The sequence below is a fragment of the Larus michahellis genome, chromosome 2 (assembly GCF_964199755.1).
Source record: "Larus michahellis chromosome 2, bLarMic1.1, whole genome shotgun sequence".
In the NCBI taxonomy this organism is placed as follows: Eukaryota; Metazoa; Chordata; class Aves; order Charadriiformes; family Laridae; genus Larus; species Larus michahellis.
In genome coordinates, this window is record NC_133897.1 from 117,251,589 (window position 1) to 117,269,888 (window position 18,300).

Consider the following 18,300-nt stretch of genomic DNA (forward strand, 5'->3'; position numbering starts at 1 on the left):
TGCTGCTTCTGCTCGCCATGGTGGTTCTGGTCAGTTCACCCTGACCAGTTCCTAGCAGAGCCCCTTCATATTAGCTGGGGAGTCACAATACAAAAAGAGCATCATTTTGCTGTCATTTGTAAGAATGAACCTTGATCAGCTCCTAGGGAAAAAAAAATGAAATGATACAGAGAGCCTAACCAGAGAGATAGTGGTCCTCGGATCCCAAATTGGCAGGGATGCTTGCCTCTGGAGCTCAGCCCCAGAGTGATGGCATTTCAGACACTCTGGCAAGTAGCTTAGCATGTCTTTCCTAGTGGATGTATGTGGATGCGGGATTTTGCATTAGGTTTCCCTCCTTTCCATATGGGTGTGGCGTGCCTGGGAACTTAACAGAGCTTAGGCATTACCCATGGGACCCATGTTCTTTACTGGTCCTACTCTTCAAACTTCTTTTCCCTGTCAGTTCTGCATGCAAACATGCTTCTTGTAGGTAGCGTGTTGGTGTTTTGTTTGGGTTTTTTTATGTTCTCTTTTAATTTAAAGGCATTTTTTTTAGTCAAATTGTAATAACCACTGTTGCTGGGGGATTAAAGTATTCATAGCACTGTGTGCTTTTACAGAACATTGCCCATCTCTTAGTATTTCATTTACTTCAAGCGAGTAGAAGCACGCGTTGGCCATCATGTTGCTTTTGATTTGTTGCTTTTAAAGGAGAGAGGACAGTTGCCTAATTAAACTCAGTAGGGTCTGAGGAACAGACTGGAAATTTAAAAGGGAAACCTGAATACAAGCACTCTTGATGATGAATCAGTCGTGTATCGACACCGAAGCTGACTGCTGTGAAAGCATTTCTTTTTTTATCGAAAAGCTACTCCCACTAGGAGCACTTCACCCCTCTCCTTTGTGTCCTGCTGCTAGGTTATTGAGTCTCTAGCTGAGGCTACTGGTAAGTACATATTGGGAAATGGGTAGATCTGTGCATCTTACATTTTGCCCTGAAAATCCATCCCGTGCATGCTAACAACTCACTTTTTTCCTGAACCTCAACAGGTGCCAGCTGCTGCATTCGCCATTCATTCAATACCTCCACATTTATTCACATTTGGGACAGCCTTGCAGGGGCTCCGTGGCTGATGATCCTTCTCTCGGCTTCAGTGTTTGGAAGCACCAGGATTGCATTTGCTGGGTAAGGAAGCATTTCTCCTCTTTCAAAAACAAAAAAGGATAAATCTCAGTTCAGCTTGACTCCTATGATAAAAGTGCCGCAAATAAGGAGAACATGTAATCATTTGGCTGCTTCATTATGAAAACAGTGAGGATGGCTCCCTGCTTCCCCCGCGTCTGTGCAGTATGCCACTCATGGAGATGCTCAAGGTGGGTTGTTGAACAGGGAATGACCGTGCTAGTTTGCAGCCCCTCTTCATTCCTGGCAAGGAGGCCAGGAATGGTTCTGTCCTTCTGAAGAGTTCCTGAGAAAAGGCAAGAGTGTTGGCTCACGTTTCTGAGAGTGGAAGCCGGTGACTAGATGACTTACATCCCTTACATCCCTCTACCCGCCGCCTTCTCTCAGTTCTAGCCTAGATGCTCGCTCTTCACCACAGCTGGCCATTATTATTTCTCCATCATGTGGCTGTGCAGTAATCGCATGAACACATATGAGAATTCACAGAATTAAACATTAGAAGCCTTTAGCAGCTGTATGTACCTTTTTTTTTTTTACTTTTTTAAATGGAAGGTGCCTGGCAAATTGAGCACCCTTGTTATAGCAAGGTCAGATCCGTACCACGTCCACTGGAGCTTTGATTTCGTTCTGTATTACCCTCTTCACTTCTGGAATGGCTCCCTCTTTCAAATTGGCTTATGACTAGCAGAAACATATACTCTTTTCTTTGTGCTAAAAGACTGCAAGTGCAATAGAAATAGTTTCTGTATTTACATTTTAATTTAGTGTTATTTGTTAAGGTGACTGCATCAAAAGGTGTGCATTTAATCTTGCTGCCTTTGTCAAAGGACTACCATTTGCAAGGGGAGATTTTTTTCCATATCAAACATAAGTTCAATCAATAGCTTTGGTGGGTTTAAGGTTATAATAAGTAGATTACTAATAGGCTAAATATAATCTCTGGCGCCACTGTCATGAGAATGGCCCCAGCCTTTTCAGATTGCTGCTAAGTGTTCTGAAGAGCAAGTGGGTGTGTGCTTAGCAATAGATATGCCCCCCGAGTTCAATTGATCATTAAAGTGAGAAGGAATGACCCTCTCTGCAGCTTGGGGGATGACAAATGGCATTCACGAAGATAGTGGGATACATGTTGACATTGACAGGCCAGCCTGCCTTGTGCTCTTGATTTATCGACAAAATAGCACAACTCGCGTTTGTTCTTTGCCCCAAGACAGACCCTGTTATGCCAGGCAATAGGCAGAAATCTACTGATAGGCAGCATCTCTCTTCGGGGTTTCCAAGGCATTGGCCATCTTACCCAACAACCCTTTTTACCTAATATATAGCATTTCTCACTCTCAAATACTTCACAAACGAGATCAGCTTCATTAAGTCTGGATGGCAAACTAAGGCAAGGGAAGGAAAGGTATTTTGACTCATCCAGGACCAAGTTGAAGACTGTGATCAAGCAGCAGACAGGATCCAGTTTGGTCTACTGGGAATTTCCTTTCAGATGGGCAGCTTTTACGTCGCCTACCAACCTTGATTCCTGGTATTGAGCTTGGAGAGGTGATTTCCGAAGAAAAGCCTGCAGGAATTTCCCATTATCCCCCACAATGGACACCTGAGCTACTCCAAAAAAAATGGAAAAACTTGGATAAAGCTTGAGGGCCCCGCAGAGCAGTTTGGCTGCCACAAAGCCAGTGAATCAATCATTAGTGCAGGCAGCGTGGAGCTTGTGGTGGAAAACCCTGCCAGCCCCTGGCATACTCAGCCTGGGGCTGGCCCAGGTGGCCCTGGGGTGCAGCTAGCCACCACACAGACAGCCCATGCGTGGGTAAGCACTTGACCTCGGCCTCCAAGGTCTGTAGGGCATGGTGGTGATCATCAGCGGCGTCTGATTCCCCAGCTTGCTGGGCTGACACATCTCAGACACTGTGGTACACGTGGCCAGGCAGGCAGGAGGCTTTTGTTGGGCAAAGCAGTTTGTTACGACAGGACGCGACTGCGATGGTGTTCTACGAGCAGCGCCTTGGGAGCACATGTGCAAGTTTCTCTGCAGTTCTCATTGCTCTCTTCTTGATCCACATGTAACTTCCACACGTAACTGTTTTGCAGCAGTGCTTTAGAAGGGCTTTCTAGTGCTTTTGAAGGGCTTTCTAGTACCCTTTCAGCCAGTCAGTGCCCTAGACCACAGAATGAGCAATTCCTTCTTCGCCACTCAAGTCTGGTGTTTCACAGACACTGCTGAATATGTCAAGACCCTCTAAGCAATCAGCTGAACACCCACAAAACCTGTGACTTGATGATATCATGCTTTTTCCTCCTTCAATCTACCTTTAAAATTGTTTCTTACAGAAACATCTACTTTTTTTAAAAAAATCACTTAGCAATCTGGCAAGTACATACTCAGTTATTTTAAGCTTCTTTAAGGATAAACCATTATCTTTAGTCAGCCTAAGATTGGAGTCTGTGTATCACCCGGTCTGCTATCATATAAAATGCTGAACACCCTTCTGTCATCGTGAGTGAAAAGTACTTGGTATAACCTGCCTAGATACATAAATGACCTCAGCCATTGTAGTACATGATTCATCACATCCAAGGAAAGTGGGATGGGATGTTCTTCTTCCCACGCTGCAGGTAGGAACAGCAGAGGAACTGGGACACAGGCAAGTAAAGCATCTTGCCCACAATCACACAAAAAGATTCCTACAAAACTGAGGTTCAGACACTGGTTTCTCAGATCTCAAGCAAATACCCTGAACGGGGGAGACCTCACAGGATGAACACACAGTCTCATATGTCTTATGAGACTCTCTTTATTCCATGCTCCTAAAGAAAATGATGGTTGGCACGAGGCTTCATGCTGTGTCTGTCCTTTCTCTGACACTCTGCAGTTTGCCAGACATGATTTGCGTGTGGTTTACCCAAAGAAAAACCCTTGCTGGGAATATATGTTGACGTTGAGTAGTGGTATGCGGGACTGGAAAAAAAACAAGAGTTCAGTCTCAGCCCCGAGTCTTGGGAACTTGAAACAGCTGGACCACAACTGCCATTATCTCACTGCCAGAAACAGAATGCCTTATGAGGAAATGGGAACTTGAACATGACTGCAATTACCAAAACAAGTCTGTTAGATGCAGCAGTTGCTTGAAAGGGATGGTATATAAAGGCGCTCTCATTTATAGAAACACTGTTTTCCTCAGAGGAGATGGGATCTGATGGCCTCTATTTCTTTCACAGTGTTCTGTGCTGTCAGTCTAGGGTGGCCATTTTCCTCCTCTGTGGAGTCGGAGGTGATACAGGGGCAACTCTTCATCTTGAAAGCCCTTTGTAACTATTAATTTTTTTGAGGAAGGGGTCAGCATCTGGAAACAGGCAAGTGTAAGACGAAACATGGCCATGCAACTAAATTGACAGTGGCCACTCAGATCTGGGTGCAAAGTGAATGGTTCCATGCTGATACTTCAAATTCATAGACTGTCAGAAAAGGAAGGGCCCAAAGTCATTCTGTTACAGGCATTTGGCTGTAATGAGGCAGTAAATTCTGCTATGCTTTGCGGTCATAAGTGCTGTCAAGGCTTTCTTTAGTCAAGTAGTCGATAGAGACATGGGAGAAATTGTTGAGAACTTCGGAGGCTTCTACAGAGCACTCAGCAGCGACAGGCAACTCTGCTGGGTAAGACACATTGGGGGTGCTGTTGTGAAAAGGACAGTAACAAACATATAAATTGTGCACTTTCACAAAATATTTCCATTTTTAATCTTGGAAATTGGGAATATATCTGGCGCTAAGGCAAGCCAGGGTGAAAGTGACTATTCAGAGGTTTTTCAGGTGGGTATTTGCTACAAGTCTTACATTTCAGCTTCTACTTCTTTTGTAACTTTTAACCAATATAAATTCCTCCTTTTTTCCAGTATCAGTGGCTTTTCCCCTTGCTGTGTTATCAACAGCGCTGTCTTTTAATCTCTGGCGAACAAAGTATCATTTAACAGAAACTGAGACACTGGTGAGCATCAAACCACTGTGGGTGACACTGGTGGATGTACATTTGTTTGCTCAACAGGTTGGACCAGAGAAGGGTGCTCTGCACTTGGCCATAGCCGCTGTCCTGGATGCTCTGTGGACCAAGTGAGAGGGAAAGGTAATGTTCATGGCAATTCAATATAGGAATGATCATTAATTCAGAGAGATTCCCTGCTTCTGGTTGCCCTCATTTGCACATCTGGTCTTGATTTTGCAGTAATTTATACACGTTTAGCTTTAAAATGTCAAATAAAGTACAGGCATCGCTGAGTTCTTGGTGACTCTGCCCATGCTTAATTTTTGCAGGATGGAAAATTGTAGCAACTGCACAGTGCTTAGTGGTGGAATTGGTCAGAATGTTTCAGAGTCGTTTTGTTGGAGCTCTGGCATTTCTGAAAGAAAAGGTTTTTGCCTAGGCCTGCTTGTCAGATGTTTCTCCATATGCCCTTCTCTTGATTGCATCTTTCTTACTTGGAGATTCTATTCTGAGATTTTAATCCTTTAGCCACTTCCCTACTAAATATGCTGTTGGTGTGGGAGCCACATCTTGTATACTTAACATGTTACCGGATATTAAAAATAACCTATTTAGTCAGTGAAGTGAGCCACCATAAAGGTGGCCTGGTCAGAAGGGGAAATTACTGAACACAAGATATTGTCTATTCAAAAATACTGACAGAGAAAGGGCTGCCAGCCTGGAACTGCGAGCCTGGGGACTAGCCCTGTGAATCCTAAAAAAACATCTGTGAAAAGTGCATCTGGCCTCGTTGAAGTGCAGCCAGGGTACCTAGAAACCAGAAACATCCACAGATACCACTGATAAGTGCAAAACAAGGGACTGGAACAGCAATTTATCTCCTGAGAAGGTGGAAAACAGTCTGAAAAACAAAATTGCTCTGAAGGAACAAAAAACAACACCATCTATTGGCTGCTACAGATGAAAAATGGAAACTAACAGCATCTATTGGCTGCTCAATGTCCTGCTCCCTCTAATCTCTCTGTGATGTAAAAAAGATTCAACTTTTATCAAAAATGGAGCCTCTCTCTTTCTGAGAACTTCCCAGTCGAATCCCACATGAATTTTCTATGAGTTCTTGGGCTCGCCCCAGCGATGCCTAGCTGAAACTAGAGTCTGTGATGAGGACCATTTTGGAAGTGGGACTCTGCCTGCTGTCTTATTGGCTTGGTCTGTCCTCCCCTCTTCTGGGGATGGTTGGTCCCCCTCTGGGATCTGTTTGTTTCCCCCCTTTTGGCATGGTTTGGCCCCTTCTGAACTCTGTCTAATTCACTTCATATTGATATTATATATATTAATGTAAGTAATATACCAAAAATATATCTGCTGTTATATTGTTGATAAGTTTGCTTCACTAACGATAAACTGTGGTAATCTGTAATAGTATATATCCACTTGGCTGCTGCTGTTATTGGTCGTACTACAATATTAATTGATGCTACTATTGATTGATACAATACTATTGATTGATACTATATTATTGATTGCTGATAGCAATTTGTAACAGCTTGATATATATTCATTCACATTCATTTTATTAATCATAGGTATGTTTGCTAGTGGTGGTTTTTCTGGTAGTATACTTGCTTGTGGTGATTTTTGTGGTATTTGTGGTAATCTGTGATAGAAAAATTTAGAGGATAAAGCTTCCGTGTCCTTACGTATTACAGAATCCTACAAACCCGCAATCGTGATCTCTCCACGCTTGTAGGCCAGGTAACCCTTTAGGTTGTGACAGTCAGAAACTGGCCTTTTGCTCTGTTAGCTTAACACCCTTGGTGTGGTGGAGTCCTAGTCCAGCACCAGCCCTTCAGACCCCTGCAGGAGAACAAATAATACCCGGTACAGTGTTGCTGTGGCTGTATCCCGACAGGCACAGCTGGACGTACTTGCTGCTTGCAGACCTGCTGTTTTAAGAGGACAGAAACAGCAAAAAGCTGTAGGTAGCACTGACTGGAGTTGCCACTGTGCACGCTCAAGTACCACGTGGCTTGGGACATGCAACTCCACTGCCCTGACTGTAGAGTTTACAAGGAAGAGTGGGCTTGAGTCCCACCAGCTCAGGGCCCTGCCAGCATCCACTCTTTTCTTCACGTGTCATTGCTTGTGAAAGCCATCAGCAACCTTCAGCTTGCCAAAGTCCAAGAGCATAATACAGCCCAAAAAAGAGGCTCATCAAAAAATTCACGAAGAGACATCTTATACGTTGAAAGGGTAGTTTGTGTGGTGATGATTTCCAGCAAGGGAGGGGACCGGAGGGAAGGTCACCGTTTCAGATAGCTGGCATGAGGCCCTTTTTTTTTCTAATAACCACCCCACCAATATTGCTTCCATAATGAAACCACGTTAAGAAGGATGCTCAGTCCTTAATGATTTTCAGGGGAAAGTGTCAAATGTTCCTGCTTGGGGTTGAGAACCACATTGCTTTAGTGTCAGTAATTACTTTTGTGTGACAAATGTAAACATACTTGCACTTCATGAAACTTCCTTATAAAGAAAAAAGCATCTGTGTGTTTTCTCTTTTATGGCATCCATGTGGTTCCAGTTATTTAATTTCTTTTTTGTTTTCTAGTTTATGTGGAAGTTACTGGTCGACATGGTAAGGAAATCTTGTTATATTTCCAGTATAAAGGCAACTGGGCCCTATTGGTTTTAACTGTATTAGAAGAGCTCATGTTTTAGTTGGTGTCAAAATGAAAATGATCTTAACAGCTCATTTTGGACAGAAGCTGTTTCTCTGGGGGTGGGTGCTACTTTCTGCTCAGAGGTGTGCTTCCCTCCCAACAAGCCCTCTTCATGTGTCTGCCCTTGTGTACACCAGGGAAGCTCTACAGCGCGTCTTGTCCGGCTATAGCGTCATAGCTGGCAGCGGGAACTGATGTCTACTGCGAATAGGAAGCTGTGTACTTACAAGATTGTGCTTTAATCTGTAGGTCTTTGTTTAAGATTTGGCAGAGGAGCTGCTTTTCTTCAAGTTTAGATAATTGAGGGATTGATTTACTTTTTTTTTTTTTTAATTGCTGGGGGCTTTATTTCCCCCGAAATAACTCCTTACTGAAAACTAAACTAACTACCAAAAACTAAAAAACTAAAATTGAACTGCATATGCTGCCATTATCTGCTAGCAAATTCTTGGGCCTTGTGTGTTGATCTGTTTACTCAAGTGAGCAGTCATTTTGGGGGAATTCTGTTCAGTTTTAAGATCTAAAAGAGCCTGTTCTAAAAGAACTTGTTTTTTTCCCCCTGAGAGCAGAAGGTGTGACAACAGGAGTGCTCCTCTGATTTAATTTGACAGCTGAAAAGTGTGACTTGGCTTTCCTGTTTAATTTTTTACTCTTGCTTGGATAGACCTTAAAAAGAAGCTGAAAAGGGCTTATTATTAACTACTCATAGCCATGAAATTAGGCACACACTTATATGTTTGTCAGTGCAACAGAGGCTGACGAGGTGGCTGGGGGGGAAAGGTTTAGGATATCTGCTGTCTCAATTCCCTGCATGCTTCAGAGAAATAGGGGAAAGATTGCCAGCCATTCCTCAAGTGGCTAGCTTTACTTAACATTTTTTTTATCATACTGTTTTATTATGTTATGCTTTTTTTATTTTATATGTCATCCTTCAATCAGGTTGCCAAACAATTGCTATTCTGCATGGATTTCAGATATATTACTGATGTGCTAACAGATGGAGGAGCTTGTGGTAAGCCATCTTTCCTTCAAAGCTGGACTTTGCTACCCTCCATCTTCCTAATCCTTCAGTTGTCTCACCAGTTTTGGTGGGAGTAGCTCACTCAGGAACACACCACCAGCCTGTGAGACCAAGACTGGTTGGAAGGACAACCTTAATGATGAAATCCGGACAGTGAGGAGAAGTTGTTGTTTAGTGTAATTTGATATTTATGCTTGTTCCCCTCCAGAAATACTCCAGAATGGCCTGCTTGGGAAAAAGGAAAGGGGTGAACTCAAACAGATCTGTACTCTGCATCTCTTAGAGAATGGGAAGGGGACTGTGTGAGATGAAGCCTGTTGTTTGCTAGCATCTTCTCACATTTTCCAGGAGGGCAAAGTCAGACTTTCGGTTTGTGCTACCTTGGTGACTTTTTGCCCTATAACTCTTTGTGTTGGGTTAGCAAGGAGATGGTGCTGTTCTCTGCTTGTTCCAAGGATTTATCTGGTTCGCAGTTCTCTTGCAATGAAATAGCTAGGGAGAAGAGGGAAGGGCTTATGCACCAAAATTGGGCTATTTGATTTGAAAAAAAGAAGTCAAAACACCTCCAACCCTTCAGTTTCCCCAAAGAACATTCTTTGATGCACTATTTAACAAAATAATCCTCTGTTGACTAAAACACAGAACAGCAAATGTTGAAGCATGGATATCTGACTTATACAAGATCCTGTGCCTGGCTGGGCTACTCAGATCAGCAGTTAAAACACGTTTGAATGTTCCATCTTATAATAGTAAGATTTTAAATGGTATGTGAAGTGGGGAAATGCTGACAGATTATGATCAATTCTCACTGCTTGCTCCTAAACGCTTGGAAGTTTTGCTGGACTGAGAAAAAATGTAACATTGCAGATCCATTTTGGGAGGTAAAAAGCAGGCCCAATGCCATTTAAGTGATTTTCCTAGAAATCTGTCTATGATCAAGGATATACCTAAGGAATATGAGTATTAAGAACAAGGTATTAAGGCAGAAACAGAAGTCTCTCTATGTTGGTATATTGTGCACAACAGCAAATTTGCATGGGTGCAGCTGTGTTGGTTTAAGCAAGGAGCTTATGCACATAGGGATACTCAGGAGAGTGGTATGCATTAACCAAAAGTGTGGTCATTAAGCGTGTTAATGAAAACACATAAAATCTGTGCTTGGGTAGCTATGTTCAGAAGCGCAGCGCCCTTAACCTGCAGTAACTTCATAAATGAGAGATGGGCATGTCTCCTTCATAGACAACATGAGCCTCAAAAGTCTGATAATTGCTGGTTTCTTCTAGTTCTTCTGGTTGCCTTGGCTTTGAGGGATACTCTGAAACTGTCAGCGGCACAGGGCCCTTAGCTTCCTTCGTAAAGCAGCGTCCTTATTGCCAGAGAGAGTTGCATGTGCTTGGCTTTCTGTGAAAGCTTTTGACAGTTTATTGGTGTCAGATTTAGTTAATACAGCTGGGATTTATCTTCTGGGAAATAAACACCCTGGTATATCTAGTGTTGCCGAGTCATGGGATGTTCATACCTGGCTTAGAAAAACGTACCATACGTTACAGCTAGCTGGGTCGAGGAGTTTGGTTCAGCTGGATGTTATTCACATATCTGGTCTCATTTTCTGGTGGTTTTCTGCTACCTCCTAGGAAGAAATAAAAAGCTTATTCTTATTCTGAAAATGTGTAAATTAATATTATTCTAGATGCAGTGTGGTAGAGTTATTTGGAGGATTCTTTTAGTTATATGATTTAGTGTTAGGTAGTCCTGTAAGGAGCAGGGAGTTGAACTCGATGATCCTTATGGGTTCCTTCCAACCTGAGATATTCTGTGTATGATTGGTGTAACTTTGCTTGCAGTTACGCACCTAGGCCTTGAGAAAAGGCTGGACAACGTATAGTAAACACTTGTATTCAGGGTTATTCTTCTGTGTTTTGTGCTTTGAACAGATGGACTTAGACCGAGTCTAACTCTTCGAGGCGTATGATATAGGCAGCGATGTCTTCGCTTCTCTATCTCTATCAGACACTTCCCCTTCTACTACTGCATAATGGTGCATTGCAGGAAAACAGTAACGGTATGGCAAAGCTGAGGGCTGATCACAAATGAAGATAAATGTGTTTCCATTGATTTATGAAAAAAAGATTGCTGTTTTATTTTCAGAGTAGGATGAAGCATACTCACAAGGGAAGAGAAGTAATAAGAAAGTTCTTTCTGTAAGACAGTGATGCTGAAATTGTAAATTCTAGTTTATGGATTCCAGTTTACTGCTGCATTAATCATTCAGAAGTGACTTATATCTTGTTCCAAATATGCATCTATGTTCAAAGTAAAGGTGGGTGCAGATCTGCAGGATGATATTTGCAGACGCAGATTTGTACGAAAAATGATCGGCGCAGACAAAATAACGGTGATTATCACTTTTTGCTACTATACTATGTTATTTTCTATTTAAAAACATTGGATAAAGTATCTCTCATTATATACAGTTCTTGACAAATATTTTTTTCTTCCTTCTTCAAATCCTGAATAATGATGGCAACAAATGTTGATATATATCAACAAAGAGCAGTATGGGGCATGACCAAAGAAGAATTTTATCCTGTATTTCCGTGCCAGAACTTCCATTCAAGTCTGCGGGAGAACCCCACTTCCACGACTGTCTTCTAGGAGATTTAAAGTGCCTTAAGGGAGGCACTTCGGAGGAAGTTAATATTTTTTCACCAATGTCTGGCCAAAAATAAATTGGAAAATAAGTTTTTCAAACTAAAATATTTGAATGAAAAGGAATACTTAAGTGGAAGTCACACATTTTGGTTTGGAAATGTTACTCTGTTGACTGCTGTGGGCTGGATTCTTTGCTCCATGTGTTCCCTGACACACCACAGCTGCCAACCTATTCTGGTTGCTGCAGTGCAGCACAGAGCTTTCGTGGGATGCCATATATCACGAAATGCCGAACCAGGAACTCCGTGAATACAGAACCTGAAGAGCCTGCAGAGGAACTGTGGTGTAATTTTCAGATGTTTCACTTTTTGTAGGGAGAAAAATTCTCCCTTGTGTGGGAAAGAAGTGCTGTTTGAGAAATTCATCTTATTTAAACTACTGCATTTTCCTGTCAGAAGCTTTTCTGCTGAAAACTTCAGGCAGCCATGTCCATGTTTTAGGGGGCTTCACTCTAGTATATGCTGCCAAGATACTCATTCCCACAGAAGACTCTATTCTACTTCCTACAGCTCCTGATCTGCTTGGTTCAAACCTAGTCTGGATATTGCTACAGTCATTGCAACTCAGCGTAAGTGGGGCCAAAAGCACAATACAGACAGAATGGCAATTCCAGCTTTTCATTTCCTTTCTATTTCCTGAATTTCTACCACTTCATACCAATTTTGCAGTTCTTTTTATGAGAGTTTGACAGAAAAAAAGTCAGTAGAATCCTTCAGTGTATTTGATTCTTATTTTCCTTATCCCCAGATGCTGGATGCAAACCAACAATGGGAAATAAAGGAAGCAATAGAGTGGGTCACTAAACCAGCTGAGTTTAAACCCTTGTGGATTAAGGAGCCAGCTTTTCCAGATGAGGGTATGCACGTCCAGAGGGGACATGCAACCATTTCAAAGGTTGGAGAGTTAATTTTTTTATTTCAATAATAATACACTGACTCCAGTCAGTACTGTAGTGTGATGTTGATACTGTTCCTTCACATATTCAGAATTCAGGTTGAACTAGTTATTCAGGTGCCATTAAATGTATTTGCTACAGGACCTTGATACACATCCTGCACCTGTATTCCCTTAAGTTTAAAGAAATTGATTCTAAAACAAAATAAGTAAAAGGACTGTAATGCCTGCACGAGGAAGGCAGCCAACATTTAGTATGAAATGTGAATGGACTTTTTTTTAAAATGTGTGGTTTCCAGTGAAATTGGAAGGTCGGTTCAGAATTTGTGCTCCCAACACGCTATACTTAGCAGACTGTTAAAACCCCAGATGTACCATATGTGCATTTCTTTACTGCTCCACACACCCTGCTCTGTAATTCTTTACATTGCTTGTGGAGCAGAGAAAGCAGGAAAAAAAAATCAATAAAAAGTTTTATAACATGTGTTACATTTTCTATAAAATGAGTAGAAAACAGTATGCTGAATCAACTCTTCTTCCACCCTTTATGCTACCGAGTAACTCCACTGGGAATTAAAAACCAGAAGCAAGTCTTGAATGTTTGCTATTTCCTTGCAGGCCTTAGAACTGCTAGGAATTGGTGTGGCAACCAGAGAACATGTGAGTGTATGTATAAGTGCTTTGGGCTTTTTCCTAATTACTACTTGTTTAATGTAACTACTGCATAACCTTTGGAGCAGGTGCCAAAACTCCTTTGCATTTCTCACTAAAGTTAAATACTACAGCTGAAAATTACTTGGTGTCTATTTCAGCTAGTCCCTACCAAGGTTGCCTCCCTTCGCCTTGTCTCCCTGTTTCACTCTTCCCACACACGATTTCTGTGACCAACGTGGAAATATCTGATTTTTTTTTTATTGTTATTGTGAGAGTAACGGCTAAAATTTCGTATTTTCACATCAGTGAGAAGTAGGAAAGAATGCACCCGTGATCCTGATTTTCCATATGAAAGGTAGAGAAGCAAGGTACAAAGACTAAGTCCGTGCTGCTCTGTGGAGCACACTGCAGCTCCTTGAGACAACTTGGATAACATCTGTGCAGAACAGTGTAGTGTGGACAATGTGGTCTGTTGGGAGCTGCAGGGCTGCTGAGGCTGATATCCCCAGTAGCCCAAGGATAATTACCACAGCTCCCATTTTGCCCTGTGGGTTTTGGTGCTTAAGCGAGTGTTTTGCTCAGCACAGCAGTGCAGGTGTAGACATGACCTTGCAGGGGCTATATGAAGGAGTAGTTTTTAGAGTCAAGAAGCTCCTGGCTCCTCTTCTTGCATCAACTCTATTTGTGCTGCACTAACTCAACTGATTCTATGATTTTATAAAGACCAAAATCCCAGAAAATCATGCTGTTTTATCCAGCTGTAGTTCACCCTCTTGGTGGCACCAGGGGCAATGTCAGGGGTGCAGGGAGGGCTGAGAAGCCAGGATCTGATGGCATGGCTGGCAGGGCAGGTCTGGGGTGGCAGCCAGGGTCAACTGAGAAGGTTGCCAGACGAGGTCATGGTAAGGAGACAGCTCTGAGACCACCATCTGGCCCAGTGACAGGGAACAGGGTCAGACACAGCTCAGTGGCTGCATCCTGTCCACAGTGATGAAGTTGGACCCAGGTCGAGCTGGGCTGTCAGCCCGTGGTTCAGGGTCCGGATCAGTGAGGGCCATGGCTTGGCACAGCTGCAGTGCGATGGGAGACAGTCACGACTAGGGGTAGCTCAGGCAGGGACTGGGGGCCATGACCTGCGCCGAGATGGGTGCCAAGGGCAGGTGCTGGGGGAAGAACCTGCGATGTGGCTGGACAGACCCAGCAAGGCCAATCCTGCCCTCCGTGCCCTGATGGCAGCCATCCCCCCAGAGGCATGCGTGCTCCCGAACAACAGAGATCTGGGCTCAGATGGGACTTGCTGAAGAGCGATTTAATTGCTGTGGGGTGTGAGGGGCGTTTCAGGGGACATAGAGCCAGTGCGGAGCCAGGGAAAAGGGAAAGGGGCATGGTGGGATGGACTGGAGCCAGGTCGGGGGCCCAGGCAGACCCTGGGTAGCCCCAGAGGCTCGGCAGGCCTATGGGGGGCAAAGGGCCCAGAAAGCCAATCGCGTCCTGGGCTGCATCCAAAGAAGTGTTGCTGGCCAGTTGAGGGATGTGATTCTGTCCCTCTACTCCGCTCTCGTGAGACCCCACCTGGAGTACTGCATCCATCTTCAGAGTCTTCAGCGTAAGAAGGAGATGGACCTGTTGGAGTGGGTCCAGAGGAGGGACACGAAGGCTCCAGGGGGCTGGAGCACCTATGCTATGAGGACAGCTGAGACAGCTGGGGCTGTTCAGCCTGGAGAAGAGAAGGCTCTGGGGAGACATTAGAACAGCCTTCCAGTACCTAAAGGGGGCCTACAGGAAAGATGGGGAGGCACTCTTTTATCAGGGAATGTAGCAATAGGACGAGGGGTAACGGTTTTAAACTGAAACAGGGGAGATTTAAATTAGATATCAGGAAGAAATATTTCACTCTGAGGGTGGTGAGACACTGGAACAGGTTGCCCAGAGAAGCTGTGGATGCTCCATCCCTGGAAGTGTTCAAGGCCAGGCTGGATGGGGCTTTGAGCAGCCTGATCTAGTGGGAGGTGTCCCTGCCCATGGCAGGGGGGTTGGAACTAGATCTTTAAGGTCCCTTCCAACCCAAACCATTCTATGATTCTCAGATGGTCCCTGAAGAGCCCCGAGGCCCCCCTGTGAGGGGTTCACTCAGAAGCTTGGGCTCAGGCAGGGGCCAGTGCTGTGGGAGGGTCAGAGCCCAGAGCCAAGCCAGGTTTGTAGGGCAAAGCCCAGTGCAGCCATGGGCCTGGCTCCGCAGTGCTGGCTCAGGGCTCGGGACAGCCTGAGAGAACTGGCAGGGTGCCCCAGGGGCCACCTGCTCCCAAGGGTGCCCAATCCGCCATGGGGGCAGCAGGGCAGAGGCCTCCCAGCCCGGCCCAGCCCACCTCCAGTCAGAAGCAGGGTCGGCGGGGGGAAGTGGGGTAGCCCCAGCCCCAGGACACCTCCCTGGGGACAAGGATGGGGACGGGCTGAGGCCAGGCCAGGCCAGCTGTGTGTGAGACGGGTTGAGGATCAGGCCTGGTGAGGGGAACCAAGGTCAGAGACAGCCCAGGGTGTGTCTGGACAGGGCCATGGCAGAGCAGGGCCACGATCATGAGGCCAGGCCAGGGCGTTGGTCCATGGCCATACATGTCCACAGCTGTACCGCAGCTGGAGGCAGGTACACCTGCAATACAGCCCAGGCAGAAACTCAGGCCCATGGGCCCCAGGTGAGACGGGTCAGGGTGAGGCCTGTCAGTGCACCCAGTGCCCTGTTGGGGCTTAGGAGGAATTTGGCCGGTATATATACAGCTACTTTATAAGGTTGAAACCTTCCCTTTCCCTCAAGGAATCTCGTTGCTGCATTAGTAGTAAGCCACTGCCATCAGCTGTATTGAAATTCTTTTCACATGAAATATTTTTAATGAGTCCAAAGACCAGCACCAATTCCCGGATATATCATAAACAGCGAGGTGTCAATAGACAGGCTGGTACCTTTTAGAATACCAGTCTCCAAACTAAAGTAAATTGTTCTTTATTGCACCCATCTTTTTGCCAAATCTTGATACCAAATCTATAGAGCCAAATAATGTGAATTAAGAAATTCCTCGTTCTCTGCAGCAACTGGAGACAACAGTGACTGCATTAGCATAGTTTCTCTGCTGCCAGTTTCTCATGCCAAGCCCTGCTATCAACATATTTCCCTGTGCTTCTCACTCTCAGCTGTTGTCTACCAGTAGATAGGACACTTAATTTGGGGAGGGGAGTGTTTTATAACAAATATCTATTAGGATGGGTTTGAATTAGCCATTAGTATAGCCTTGCTTTACCAAGTAAAGCCTAGGCCTGAATACTGGCTTTACTTGGTGGTTTGTATAACCTTTTTCTTCTTTTCACCCTAATACCTGAGAACCACATAAACATTTAATGTATTTATCCACATAATTCCCCTGTGAATAAGGGGAGTACTATTATCTGTACTACAAACATGGGAAATTAATGTGAGGCCTGAACTGACTGAACAACTTAGCCAAGCTCCAGACAGGAAATCTGTAGCACAGCTAGAAATTGAATCCTGACTCTTACCCAAGTGTATCATCTTGTCTACAAGGCCACCTCTCATCTGGCTGGACTGGTCTCCAGAAGAAGGAATGATTTCCTACAGCACAATCACTGCTATATTCTCTTTAGCTGTCTCAAAATGGGAATATCTGCTTATTCACATAGGCAAGCACATCCCATAGCTGTGCAGACCTGAGCATGCTGAAGTGGGGCTAAAACAGTTCAGTCTCCTGTGTATCCCAAGTCCCTGCCTGGGGACACGGTTGCCTGATTGGAGGCAGGTGAGTTGGCTCCTGAAGGAGCCTAAATCTTAAAAAGATTTTGAGGCAGTCTGTGAGGCAATTATCTGGCAGAGCTGCCCCATCAGTCCGTGTGAGCATTACATGATGGTTTCACTATGAACTCAGCCATCTTTGCATAGGTTAAGCCCCTGTCCTTGTCCTGGAATGGAAGAGACACGTTTACTCGGCATTTTCGCTTTGCTTTCACTTACGTGGTTCAACATCCAGTTAAGGGGCAGTTAATTTCCAAACTCATTCCAGTACAACTATGCCCTTTGGCATACAGTGATTTTTTTTTTTTCAGTGTACCTCAGTTCATTGTGCCGTGTTGTCCTGGTTTGAGGTGCTCTTAACATTACAAGTATAAGCTGATTATTTTTAATATTGGCAACATCTTTGAACTTCATCCAAATTTTCATGTGATCTCTCATTTAAATGGAGTAATTAAAATAATTTGGGTTTATTGAGACACACAGGAGGGACACTGTACAAATGTTTTTTATATGAGTTGCCAGCGGCTTTTGTAATATGTTAATCTGGGAGACTTCAGGTCTTAACTTTTTTTTTCCCCTTACACTGCCACAACCAAGTGATATTTAAACAGTTTCTGCAAGCTAAGGCCTTGAGTTATCTCCAAATTGGCAGCAGCAGGCTGGGAAGCGTGAATGAAAACTTGTCTGTGCTGCTGATGGCCAAAAAGTTCCAGAGTAAGGCTCTGCAAAATGCAGCAGCAATGAGAAAATCTTTCTGCCCCCACCCTTCAAGCTAGTCTGATTAGTTTCTTCAGCTGTCATGCTTGGGATTTCTGAGCATAAGCTTGTGTGCGCTGCTGTAATTTTGTTTCATGTCATGCTGTAGGTCTGCACCAGAGGGCTTTCGATGTCTCGGTATTGGACACTGTCTGTCTCTAGTCTGGACTTGGGGATCTCTGTGAATTAGTCCAGCACTTGATAATATTTCATTATATCCCAGTATCTGAAAGCCTTGAAAGCAAGTTAATTATGTAAAATACTGCAGCAGCATATTTTTTCTTAAAAAAGATGTTGCAACATGGTGGTCACAGGATGCATTTGTCTTGTTACCCTACAAGCCCACCTACCTGCGGGCTACAAAGGGAAGTTAGAAGTGTGGATTAAACTTCAAGCAGGTGAAAGTGAACAGTTTGCGGTTTTGATAAAGGTACTCAAAACCTGGGCTGTATTTCATATTCAGACACTTCACATATGCCAGCCACTATGGTGGCAAATTCACCAAATTACACTAATTAACAGATTATTGATTTTGATGGCTCACCAGGTAGATGTTTGTCTCAAAATTCTGAAACTGTTCCATCTTTTCTGAC

General features: G+C 44.1%; 1 protein-coding gene across 1 annotated transcript; it reads left to right on the forward strand.

Annotated features, from left to right (window-relative positions):
- Nucleotides 1-8,650: 8,650 nt before the first annotated feature.
- Nucleotides 8,651-17,965, forward strand: ENOSF1 (enolase superfamily member 1). Its single transcript, XM_074573551.1, has 9 exons — nt 8,651-8,886; nt 9,104-9,142; nt 9,538-9,620; nt 10,752-10,770; nt 11,199-11,290; nt 12,355-12,501; nt 13,120-13,159; nt 17,534-17,670; nt 17,870-17,965. The coding sequence occupies exons 1-9, from the start codon at nt 8,778-8,780 to the stop codon at nt 17,963-17,965; spliced, it is 762 nt and encodes a 253-aa protein (XP_074429652.1). The 5' UTR covers nt 8,651-8,777.
- The last annotated feature ends 335 nt before the right edge of the window (nt 17,966-18,300 follow it).